The 13,270-nt window shown below is 37.5% G+C and overlaps 1 protein-coding gene across 1 annotated transcript in view; it reads right to left on the bottom strand.

Moving 5' to 3' along the window:
* Positions 1 to 13,270, bottom strand: part of KNTC1 (kinetochore associated 1) — a 62,336-nt gene that overhangs the window by 23,621 nt on the left and 25,445 nt on the right. Inside the window, exons 31-41 of the mRNA XM_069497174.1 lie at positions 12,389 to 12,508; positions 10,713 to 10,785; positions 10,031 to 10,098; positions 7,735 to 8,015; positions 7,145 to 7,317; positions 6,596 to 6,693; positions 5,930 to 6,068; positions 5,375 to 5,431; positions 4,703 to 4,866; positions 3,832 to 3,936; positions 385 to 513 (exon numbers count right to left, since the gene is read on the bottom strand). Of these exons, the coding sequence (XP_069353275.1) occupies positions 385 to 513; positions 3,832 to 3,936; positions 4,703 to 4,866; positions 5,375 to 5,431; positions 5,930 to 6,068; positions 6,596 to 6,693; positions 7,145 to 7,317; positions 7,735 to 8,015; positions 10,031 to 10,098; positions 10,713 to 10,785; positions 12,389 to 12,508 (1,407 nt within the window). The remainder of the gene's footprint in view (positions 1 to 384; positions 514 to 3,831; positions 3,937 to 4,702; positions 4,867 to 5,374; positions 5,432 to 5,929; positions 6,069 to 6,595; positions 6,694 to 7,144; positions 7,318 to 7,734; positions 8,016 to 10,030; positions 10,099 to 10,712; positions 10,786 to 12,388; positions 12,509 to 13,270) is intronic.

Genomic DNA, 13,270 nt, shown 5'->3' on the forward strand with positions numbered 1-13,270 from the left:
GAGAAGTTTTCAATCTGTTAAACTTGTCCTACAGAAGAGCTGACTCAGGGTCTAGGGTTTCAAATACACTAGTGTAAGTGTAAGATGTGAAGTTCAAAGGCTACATACAGATTTTCTTTTTTCCTTCCTGGCTAGGATTTGAATCTGTGCATACAGATTTTAAAAAATAAAAAACATCGTAATTCTTTGGGTTGAGCAATGCTTGTGACTCACATACACAATCACCAGTATGCCACCAGCTAAACAAAAGCTGGTAGAAGGCGTGTGAGTTCACTCAACATCTCTTCTACTAAACCTTTAAGACCTGGTGGCACAGCCAACTTCATTTCTCCCCCAAAATACTTAATACTTCAAGAACTGAAGGTGCGCTTCCTTAGAGCTTACCAGAATTTTGTCATAATTCTGCCATGCTTTATCTATGAGCTTCCAGAGATTTTCAAACACGTCTTTTTGGGGCAAGAGAGTGCAGTAACCCAAGGCCAGGTCAATATCCACCAGGCGACAATTAAATACCTACGGGAAGAAAACATCAGAAGAAGCAAATTCCTCACAATCAAAACAGAATTAAGTATCTGAAGGCTTATTTATCACTAAATTGAATTACAGACACTATGAAAGAACAAGTGTCTCATGAAAAGTTATTTATAGTAACACAGGTCCAATGTGTTTGCTTGGGTTTAATGTCCTTTATCAGAAATTTAAGGAAAGCAACTGTAACAGGTTCCATAGGGCAAAGAACTCTTCCCTTCTCTCCCACCGGCCTCTTCCATCCCTCTCTCCACATCTCCAACACCCCCTCCCTTTCCTCATTCTTAGCCAAGGATCTCACTTTCTGCCTCACTGAGGACCCAGAAGCAGCCGGAAGACAGCTGCCTCATCCTCCCACCACCAAATCCACCAGCCCCTGTACCCGCACCCGGGTACTCTGCTCTCCCTCCAGTCACCAACTATCCCTGCCCACCGGCGTGAGGCCAACCCTCCGCGTGGTCGCCAGCCCCCAGCCCCTCTCATCTACTTAAAGCCTTGCTCCTACCAAAGGCCACTCTGTCTCACGACCATTAGTTTTTCCTCTTTTGTGGCTCAATATTCTATCTCTCATCTTAAAAACAAAATCACTGACCTCTTCTTGCTCCTACCCTGTTTCTCTGCTCCCCTTTAAAGAAAACCACTGCAGAAGATTCCCCCCGCGAGGCTCTCCTGGACCAAGTCCCAAGAAGCTCTGAACCCCAACACTCCACCAACTGTTCTCACAAAGGTCACAAGTGACCTCCGGGGCCAAACTCGATGGTCAGTTCCCAGTCCTCACCTTATTTATTAGCAAGGATATGGAGAAAAGGGAACCCTTGCACACTGTTGATGGGACTGTAAAATGGTACAACTGCTATGGAAAACAGTATGGAAGTCCCCCAATAAATTAAAAATAGAATTACCACATCATCTATCAATCAATCCCACTTCTAGGTATATACCCAAAAGAATTGAAAGCAGGGTCTCAAAAAAATATTTACACACCGTGTTCATAGCAGCACTATTCACAATAGCTAAGAGGTGGAAGCAACCCAAGCTTCCGACAACAGCTGAATGGATAAACAATATGTGGTATACACACAATGGAATATTATTTGGCTTTAAAAAGGAAGGAAATCCTGTCACAAGTGACAACATGGATGAACCTTGAGGACATTATGCTAAGTGAAATAAGCCAGACACAAAAAGACAAATAATATATAATTCTAAGTAAATGAGGTATCGCTAGTAGTCATATTCATAGAGATCCAAAGTAGAATGGTAGTTACCGAGGGCTAGGGGAGGAAAAAGGGGAATTACTGTTTAATGGGTGTAGAGCTTCAGATTTGCAGGATGGAAAAGTTCTGCAGATCTGTTTTGCAACAATGTGAATGTACTTAACACCACTGAAAATACACTTAAAATAGTTAAGATGGTAAATTTTCTGTTATGTGGTTTTTTTTAATCATAAGTAAAACATTATTGAGTGAATAAATTTAACATTTGGGGCTTAGAACTAACTGAACTAAAAATAGAGCAGTGATGAGTTGGGCACAAAACTCATGATCAAGAAAATTTCCATCTTATATTGTGAGGGAGCCTCAGAAGGCAAAATATGGCATTATAGTCAAAAATCAGTATCCTTTAGACACTGCCAATACAAAAAGGAAATGGAAGAAAAATCTATGCACATAGTGTCAAAGATTTCCCATGAAGTAAAGGGGAAAAGATCCAGGATCCAGAGAACTGCAAAGAGAAACGCACAGTTTATTGCCAGGCCCTGATGTCATTTTGCAGCTGGAATAGTAAAGACTTCAGATGAAAAGAGACGATTATAGTAAAGACTTTCAGGTTAAAATAAAGGAGACTAAAGAGATGACTACTAAATGTAGTATGTCAGAGGTTGGCAAACTTCTTCTTAGATGGCCAAACAGCAAATATCTCAGCCCTGCAGGCCATATGACCTCCACAGCAGCTATTCACCTCTTCCCTTGTGGCAGAGACAGTGTGTACAGGAACAGGCATGGCTGTGTTCCAATAAAACTTTATATACAAAAACAAACAGATGGGCCTTGCAGGCTGTAGTTTGCTGATTCCTGTAATACATGATGCTAGGCTGGATCTTGTACTGAAGTGGCAAACATGCTACGAAGGATATTACCAAGTAAACAGACAAAATTGGACCAAGGACAGTAAATACGAGTATTGTATCATTGTTAAATTTAACAGAGTTGATGACGGCTGCTGTGTACGGGAATGTTCTTATTCTCAAGAAACAAACACTGAAATATTTAGGGGTAAAGAGCCATAATGTATGCAACTTACTCCTAAATGATCATAAATATATATATATATCTCCAAAATGACTTTATATAAAGAAAGAGAGCAAGCCAGCAAGTGATGAAGCAATGAGGGTGTACCAGAGCTCTTTGAACTGTTCTTAAAAATTTTCTAAAACTTTGAAATTATTTCCATTTTAAAAAAAGTAATCTAACAAATGGAAACTAAATGCCCAATGCAAACCTTTTTTTTTTTTTTACCAAAAGTGTATTAGAAAGAGGCCGGGCGCGGTGGCTCACGCCTGTAATCCTAGCACTCTGGGAGGCCGAGGTGGGAGGATCGTTTGAGCTCAGAAGTTCGAGACCAGCCTGAGCAAGAGCGAGACCCCATCTCTACTAAAAATAGAAAGAAATTATATGGACAGCTAAAAATATATATAGAAAAAAAAAAAAAATTAGCCGGGCATGGTGGTGCATGCCTGTAGTCCCAGCTACTCGGGAGGCTGAGACAGGAGGATCGCTTGAGCTCAGGAGTTTGAGGTTGCTGTGAGCTAGGCTGACGCCACGGCACTCACTCTAGCCTGGGCAACAGAGTGAGACTCTGTCTCAAAAAAAAAAAAAAAAAAAAAAAAAAAAAAAAGTGTATTAGAAAGAAACAAAAAAAAAAAAAAAAAGAAAGAAGAAGAAGAAAAAGGTCTATTAGAACCTTTTTAAAAATAAAGGCTAATGGAAAATTAGGATTTCTGGCATAGAAATAACTGACAGCTAGGATCCTTGTAATGCTTCAATCCATAAAACAAATAACTAAAATCAGGGGACAAAAGTGGGAAAGACTGACTACCCATTTCATAAATGCTCCATAGAATGTCAATTACCATAATAAAAAACCACCACAACGATTAGCTGTGATACAGGTTGTCGAGGCTTTTGAAGAGTAAAACACTACTGTATGGAACCAGGAATCACATGCACAGTTGACTGAGGTAAAAGGCGAGGGGAAAAAAAAAAAAAAGATTTTACCGAGAAACCAAGAACAAATACTTACTTTGTGCAATAGTGTTGTAGCATTTTCCCTGATAAACATACCGGCTTTTTCTTTCAATTCCATAACAGCATTCCTTGATTTAACTAATGTGGTTTGTCCAAATAACTTTTAGAAAAGAACAAAAGAATCTTTAGGTCCATGTCTATGTACCATTCTGAAAACTCTTCTTAACTATTATGCAACTTTGAAAATTCATCATTATATGCAAAAAGTATTAGCATTAATCTATCACCAAGCTAGAGCTGAGGGTGGGAGATTGCCCGAGAAGGGGCAAAAATGAACTTTAAACCTGGTACATTTTAATTTTGAAAGCTATGACTCAATAAAGTTGATTTAAAAAAGAAAGAATCAGCATTTAATAAATATCAGCAGAGTAACAGAAATGAAGACAATTTCCTCTGAGACCAGCTTCATAAGCAAGGTATCGATAGGTGGTTTGTCTTCCAGAATCTCGCCAATGATGCTTTCAGGAAAAAATTATAATAATTTGGACAACAACAAAACAAACGGCAGAGAGACATTTTTGACCGAATGTGGTGTAGACAAAACTGCACTGAGCTTGGCGTGTCAAGACTTACCACAACCTAAAACTTTGGTGAACTTATTTTACCTCCCTGAATCTGAGTTCCCACATTTGCAGAATGGAACTGTCAGGGTTGCTGTAAAAAGTGAGTATGCAATTGCGTGCAAACACCTTGAACTACACTGGAATCTTAGCAGATGCTCAACAAATGTTTCTTAAATCTCACAGATTGTCAATTTCCTTCCTACAGAGCCCAACAGGGTAATGTGAACTCCCAATTCCTTTGTTTGGCAGTGCTTTTGTATCTATATTCACCCAAAGTCCAAGTATTTGTTCTCAAAACTATACCTTTTCACTTAAACTGGCATTCGTGAAGTTTGACACAGAATGCTGAAGACAGGAACCAAATGAACCAACTACAAATCTTAGGGCCAGCTCCCACTGGCTAGATTCCTGAAGATTCTGTAGCAGGGCAAAAATGGAATTCATAGCAGGTAAAATAAGGCCATCGCCTGCAAAGTGATAAAAGGATTTTCATCTGAGTATAAGGATTTTAATATTTAGATTTTATAGGCAAAGAAAGAGCATATTATAGAAAACTTTTCAGGGAGAGCATATTTCTCCAATGCAAGTAATAGTTACGGAATTCACTCTCAAAGTTAGTTAATGAGAGAGTTAACATGAGGCTTGATTTAAACCAGAAAATCACTAAGTCCACTAGATAATGAGATACTTTGATTATAATGTGCTTATTGTAACTGAGATGTTTAAATTGTTAACTGACAAAAACCATTTCTCCATTTGAAAGACTAAAATTTATGAACAAATTCATAAAAGTTAATACTATAAGCTAAATCGCACAATCTAACCTTTTAGATGACTAGCAATGGAAGAGCAATAACTACATAATTACGCTAAGGACATTAAGTCAGATTCATATTCAGAATTTCAAGGAATTTCTGCAACTGTGTATCTATAAAATCTTAATACAATGCTATATACATTTCTGATGCCGAATACCTTCACTAATAGAGCAGTACGGCAAACTTGCAGACTCCAAGGGATGTCTCTTGCTTTCTACAAGAGAATAATAAATTAAATAACACTAAATAAAATAACTCTCTTATAAAGCACATAAACTCAAGAGATATTTAAATACTGTGTTACGATCAAATAATCTAAAGCAAATTGCTGTTTTAAAAAAATTAAAATATACATATAGAAAAATGCACAAGTAAGTATACAACTTGATAAATGTCCACAACTGAATGGAGCAGCACCCAGATCAAGAAACACAACATTACCAGCACCCCAAAAGCCCCCTTCATCCTTTCCAGTCATTGACTACCCCAAGGACAACCACTACCCTGAGTTCTAACAGCATCAGCTTAGTCCTAGCTTGTTTCTGTACTTTATGTAAATCATACAGTATATAGTCTTTTGTATCTGGCCTGTTTTGCTCAACACTGCCTATAATACACATATCACTGTGTGTAGTACTAGTTCAAAACCTCTTCGGTTGGAATTCCCGTACAGCAGAAAGACATACAAAGTAATGACACAAGTAAGATTTACCAGTTAGGGGCACAAGTGATGAAATCAATTCATAAATAACTGGTAGCACCAGCTGTGACTCAAGAACAATTCCATCTTCGCTGAAGAAGTCACTGTAGGACCACTCTTCATACGGATCTTTATGAGTTCCAAAAGCAGTCTACGTACCAAATCACACGGAAAGGACAGAGTTAAGGACACTGCAGAACACAGATGGCATCTTCACCAAGCAGAATCCACAATCAGAGATATTAGTGCCAAACAGTTTTGAAGGTCAAATACAACTATATACTGTGTTTCTTCTGGTCTATGGCTTATAAAAATGTCATTTTATATTAAATTCTAACAGAAGGATCATGTCCAGAGAGGCCTTGTCTGAAGCCCAGTGTTTTAAAAGATAGTGCAAATAAAAGCCAATAAATGTGATTGGAAAAGAGAAATGCCTCATGCTGGGATTACAGGCTAAGGCCAGTCCTGGCCAGGAGTTCAAGACTAGCCTGGCCAACATAGCAAGACCCCGTCTCTACTAAAAAAAAACAAAAATGAAGAAGAAGAAATTTTCTACTCTAGAATAAGAAAACATAAGAGGTATATTCAGTATTTTTGTAAACTGTGCAAGTGATTTAAAAATGGCACATAATGGTTGCCAGGGAATTTAAGGAAAAAAAAAATTCAAAAGTAACTTACTTTCATTAGAATTCCACAGTCATCCATTTGGCATTGTCTTGAAAGCTCTACTGCTGTTAAAGTATATTTACATAGTTCTAAAGCATCTAGTAAAAAATCTGAAAGAAAATGGAGAGAAATCATTAAACTCATATTTCATGTCTCCAATGAAAACAGTCTTTTTACAATTACCACTCAGAATTCTAAGGAAGGCCACAAAGTAGGTAGAAAGGTTTCAACATAGCTTGGACTATTGTAAATAATATAGTTCAACCTTTTTCTTAAACTTGGCTTAAAAGATCACATCAGATATGGGGAAGCAAAGAATTTCACAATCCTACTAAAGTGAATAATATCAACAGTCAGTTGTTAATATTTTGAAATATCTGAAACATTTTACAATAATAATCCCCAAAGAGAATCAATTGTAATTGTCCCATTGTAAAATGGTGATACTATCTATCTCTCGTCCAGTTACTGTACTGTTTGAGTATAAAGAGACAGCATTTGGGAGACAAGAATGAAATGAACCTGAGAATACAAAACTATGTATATTATAAATCTTGTCACCTGGACTGCAGATGGTGGCGGCTTGGCATGCTAGATCATGTATCTCAGAAGGAAGGTTCACTCCCACGGGTGCTGTCATTGGGATATCATCAGCCAACATCTGACAAAGCTTCTGACATGTCAGAAACAGTAATTTCCCGGTGTCAGCGTTGCAGTGATACTTAAACAAATCTCTGCAGGAAAGGAAATGTTGGCAGTAAGAATACTCACGCTGAAAGTAAATGCATGTGCCTTTCCTGGATTAATATATAACCACCATCATCAACACAGAAAACGTCTCCAAAATGTTTTCATGGTATATAGTGCACTTTGTTTTTCAACTTATTTTGGATACCATCACATGTCGAAGTGCACAGTGACCTAAATTTAATGGTCACGTTACCTAACTCTGCAGTATTCGTTACTTGCCTTTGACGCTACTACTTTCTGACACAGAGGCCCAAAATAGGCTCTCAGGGCAAGACATTAAGACTTCTTTATGTGAAAAAAAAAAGTGCCACTGGTTCTACCCTTACTATTGAAGAAAGCAAGCAAGTAAATGTTATTACACTTTCAGACAACCGACGCAATTCGGGGATCTGGGACATCACCTGCATTTTTTCAGTGCTGTTTCGACATTCCCGTCTTTTAAGGCTCTCAAGGTCAGCTCTGCTTCCAGCTCCTGTCTGGACACCTGCAGGGCCAGTGCCTGTCTGTGCAGCTTTGATTCAATGCTCAGCTTGTGCAGCTCAGCAGCCGTGGGCTCCGGGATGCTCCTGGGTTTGTGTTTAGCCTGTGCAGCTTCATGAGTTCTAACATACTGTTCACGGAGATCTGCTACCAGGGAACTATTGCTGTAATCTTCAAATGGAAGAAAGACCTCAAAGTTCTCCTGTAGCAAAGGTAAGCAAGACAAAGGCCCGAGTCTTGTTTAGTTTATCTATTGTTAAAAAAAATCTTTATTTTTTTTCTGTCTCCGCTGCTTGAATGAGGATTATCATTATTTTTTAAACTTTTCTTTATCACCTCTCCCTCAAAGACTACTTCTTCATAAATTAAGAGTTTAAGACTTTATGTTTCAAGTCATAAAATTAACAATATTATAAAAATTTCGAAAAATAGGGAAACATTGATCATGACCAGGGTTTCTCATTTTCAGGATGACTAACATTTTGGGCTACATAATTCTTTGTCATGGGGGGCCCTAAACAGAAAGAGAGAGGAATTGAGTATTATGTTTTGGTGATTCTGTGCTGGTGGCTTGAAGAACTCAGCTTTGCTCTTTTCTGTAACTGCTGGTTGGCTGTTAACTCTAGACCTAAAACTTATTTCTCAGACCCAATAAAAAAAATCCCACTGAAGACCAGTTGCCATGGCTTACAACTGTGATTCTAGCACTTTGGGAGGCTGAGGCAGGAGGATCACTTGAGTCCAGCAGTTTGAGGTTGCAGTGAGCTATGATGATGCCACTGTACTCTACCCAGGGCGACAGAGCGAGACTGTCTCAAAAAAAAAAAAAAATTAAATAAATTAAATTACATTAAAATAAAAAAAAATTAACTCTGTACTATATATGATGAACAATAAAGAATTAATTCTTTGACCAAAAAAAAAAAAAAAGTTTAAAAGAGTATAGAGTGAAAAATAAGTGTTTCTAAGCGAGGCATGGTGGCATGCACCTATAATCTTAGCTACTCGGGAGGCTGGAGTGGGAGGATCACTTGAACCTAGGAGCTCAAGGCTGCAGTGAGCTATGATCACACCACTGCACTCCAGCCTGGGAAATAGGGTGAGACCCTGTCTGTACAAAAACAAACAAAAATAAACAAAACATAACAGTGATTGAATGTCTTCTTTTTAAAGGATTAATCCAAGAGGTTCCTCTTCTTTCAATGTGCATCTTTTCCCAGAGGAATGCAGTTTCTGTGTCTGATCAATAGATCCCATGAGTTTTATAGTACATGTCTTTTTTAATAATCTCATTTTAGCTGTTTACTGCTAGTGAGCATTCTAAATAGACGAGCAAGGGTGTTGATGTCAGACAGTCTCAACAGTGGCTCTAGTGATCGGCTATAAGACCCCGGGCAAGTTACTTAAGCTTACTGAGCTTCAGGTTCCTCATTTACAGAACAAAGACCAGGGCTACCTCCAAGGCTGGTGTGAGGATTACAGACACACACCAGACCTGGCACAATAAATGTCCCCCAAAATAGTGGCATGATGAATATACAAGACTTTGCCTAGATGAAAATCATTGCCGTAAAATACGTCTAACTGTCAAATTTAAGAAGAGAATAGACAAGTTAACTTATGCTCACTCCCCAGATGCTTTTCACAAATAATCCTATCGTCTAATACAGCAGGTCTCCAACTTCTGGATCACAGCACTCTTCACACTCTTACTTGCATTATTACAATTACATAAAATAGCCAGAACAGGCAAATTCATGGGAGAGAAAGGTGACTAGAGGCTACCAGGCACTGTGAGAAGAGAGGAATGGGGAGTTACTGTTTAATGGCTACAAAGTTTCTGCTTAGAGTGATGAAAAACAGACAGCACTGTGAATGTAATTAATGCCACTGAATTGCATACGGAAGAATGTTAAAATGGAACATTTTTTGTTAAATGTATTTTACTATGACTTTTAAAAATAATGCAACATACCAAAAATTGTTGATACTTCAAATGAATGCATTATAGGGTATATGGATTCTCTCTCAATAAAGCTGTTGAGAGAAAGAGAGAGAGAAAAAAAGAGAGAGGGAGAGAGAGAGAGAGAGAGAGAGAATGAAGGATAACCAGTATCTGAAGTCCCTGAAGGCTAACGCAGAAAATTTTAAGGAGAAATAAATACACTGATTGGTCAAATATTAATAATAACGTTCGATATAGCTCAACATCTTTACCTGTAAGCTAGCAACCACTTTAAATAGTTTTAAGATTTCTTCACATTCATCCTTCTTCTGAAGATTGTCTGCAATTAAATTTTGAAAAGTTAGAGCAGACTTACAAATCCCCACATTATTGGAATTTTTAAAAGCTAACATTTTAGTTAGCTTTGGTTCTCTTATCTCAAGTCTTCAGTAGTTATTTTCAGATGACATACAAAAATAAATCTAATTTGAAAAAAGAAATCTAATTATTCTTTCTGGAGGTAGAAAAGGGAAGTTACAAGAGAAAGCTATTTTTCTGAAATATATTGTAGCTTCCCCTCCCCCTGAGAGATACTTTCTTAACTGTTTTATCTAAGTTCAAGTTTAAGTGGATTTTTCTTTTCCCTGATCATAACCAACTGCTAAATGGGAAAAATGAGCAATAAGTGCAAGGGAGCAAAGAAATCTAGTCTAGCATTAGATAGCTCACTGAAGCACATAAACAAATGAAAGGTTGATTCTACATGCTTCTGTTCTTACACTACTGACAAAAGAATAAGGCAAAAAAGATTTTTCATGAAAAAAATGGTTAAGATCCATACAGACAATCGGAGCCAGAAAAACCGCGGGTCTGATGACAGCTGTCATCAATGCCCTTCTGAAAAGGATGCGCTTTGGAACCGAACCAAGGTGAGGGAAAAGAGGTAGAAACTACCTTTCTGAATGTCACGTAGTATTTTAAGAATGTCTATTGATGTCTTCGCTACAGACATTCTCCAGGCCTTGTCCTAAAAAGAAAAATGCAAAGTGAAATTGACCACCTTTATTGACCACTTCTGTAGTACACATACAAACACACACACAGAAGCCACAGAATAAGAAGAACAATTAAAGTTGTTTAAAAAATGAGAGGTCCGTGTTAGGAGGAGTTGGGCAACCAACACAAGTACCCTAAATGAGTGTTACAGAGGCTAAACATGAAAAACTGCAGGGTAGACTCTTAGATGTACGATTTGGAAATACCATAGAAGGTGCAACTCTCCCAAATAACCTTTCAACGACACTGTGTTTTGTTTAGTTATTTACTATTTGAAAAAACATTTGGAAAAGTTCTCTGGAAAAGTTAAAAAAAAAAAAACCAAAAAAAAAAACCAGAAGTCTAATAAATAATCACTATCTTCCAGTAATTATTCTTAAAGTTTTTTTTTAAAAAAAGAGAAGAAAAAAATGAGAAAGTTTAATTAAAATATTCAAATATTTTCACTACTGCAGAAGTTCAAGCTGGTAGTTAGGAACACAGACTGTGGCATTATACAGTTTGAGTTGAGGCTCTTTCACCTTCTAACAACCTTGAAAAGGTCATTTATCTTAATATTTTAGTTTCTGAACTTAATATATAAAGAGCTAACAATAGGAACTATATCACAGCTTTTTTGTGAAGATGAAGTCAATAATTTATTTCAAGTATTTAACCTAATGCCTATTGCCTATTAAGAGCATAAAAATATTAGGTGTTAAAAAAAAAAAAACTCATTTCCCTAAAGGAAAAAAAATTATTGAAATGGACTGCTGAGAGAATTTGGGAGGTATCTATCCCCAAGGGCTTAAAAACCCAACTATCCTGGATAAATTAGGTATTTGGTTCCTTATCTGTAAAGCAGTGAACTGGACTGGATAAGGTGGCTCACGCCTATAATTCTAGTACCATGGGAGGCCGAGGCGGGAGGATTGTTTGAGCTCAGGAGTTCAAGACCAGCTTGAGCAAGAATGAGACCCCGTCTCTACTAAAAATAAAAAAATTAGCTGGGCATGGTGGCCGTGACTATAGCCCCAACTACTCAGGAGGCTAAGGCAGGAGGATCACTTGGGCCCAGGAGTTTGAGGTTGCTATGAGCTATGATGATGCCACTGCGCTTTACCCAGGGTGCAATAGTGAGTTTTGCAATATTGCAAAAAACAAGAAGAAGAAGTAGTAAACAGGCTCTCTTGAAACCATTTCTAAGTTTCAGTGTTTTAGGATTATTTATATTTACATTAGTTCTGTAGCTGACATTACTATTTAACAGCAATAATTATGTCCTATACAATACAAAACACTGTTTACACTGCAAGGCATTGTGAAAAACCCTTTATGTACAACAGCTACTTCAAGTAATTCTTCCAATCTGCAGATCCTAGGTCATTCTGTGTGGGCTCGAGCAACTGCTCCAAAGCAGCCGTATTTGATTTTTTTTTTTTCCTGTGTAGTAAATTTAGAGGAATTTTTACATTAGGCCACTCTAGCAGTAAGAAAGGTAGATCTTTATGTTTTCTAAGTCCATCTTTTCTATCCTATTGATAAATATCCATAAAAATTGGATTTATTTATATTTTATTTAGTGAAGATCTCACCTCTTTAGAATTGTCTGGTTCTTCTTGTAAGGCCAATCGTGCCCATATGATGACTCTTTCTGCTGTTTTCTCAGCTTCAGCAGGAGGCAAAGATCTCAACAGAAGGAGACAGTCTTCACCCTATGAACAGTGTTTGAAAGGAAGAAAAAACAGTTGGTACCCGCAAAGAACAATTTGGATTTGCCTCTTTCTTTCCTATCTAAAGTGAAAAGACACCATTTTAAAAAATAAATTATGGTTCAATGTTTTAAAAATCTGAAAATTCAGGGGTTCTTTGTTTTCTTTTGTTTTGTTTTGAGACAGGGTCACCCAGGCTAGAGAACATTATCATTATAGCTCACTGCAACCTCAATCTCCTGGGCTTAAGCGATCCTCCTGCCTTGGCCTCCCAAAGTGCTGGTATTACACATGTGAGCCACTGCACCCGGCCCCCTGAAAACTTATAACAGCAAACCATAAAATAAATTTAAAAGACAACCCTTGGTACTGAAGATTTGTTTAATTCTTAGGCATACCTATAGTTACAGAATTATATGAAAATAAAGATGGTTAAAAATATAAAAAACATAAGAAAGAAAACCTACACCCCATTCTGGAATCAAAGGATCCTTCAACATATAGAAAATGTGAGTCTGAGTTTTATTAACTACCAGAGTATGAAAGCTTATTACCTATTCACAAAATACTTTTAAAGAACCCACAGGTATGAAAAAAGTAAACAATATAATATCCTATGTTTTCATCTTGGTACAACTTTATTTTGAGCAGATCTGGACAGTTTGATGGGTTTCAGTAATTTTTAAGGATTCATGTAGCCGGGTGTGGTGGCTCACACCTGTAATCACAGCACTCTGGGGGGCCGAGGTGGGAGGATCACTTGAG

The sequence above is a fragment of the Eulemur rufifrons genome, chromosome 21, assembly GCF_041146395.1.
Source record: "Eulemur rufifrons isolate Redbay chromosome 21, OSU_ERuf_1, whole genome shotgun sequence".
Lineage (NCBI taxonomy): Eukaryota > Metazoa > Chordata > Mammalia > Primates > Lemuridae > Eulemur > Eulemur rufifrons.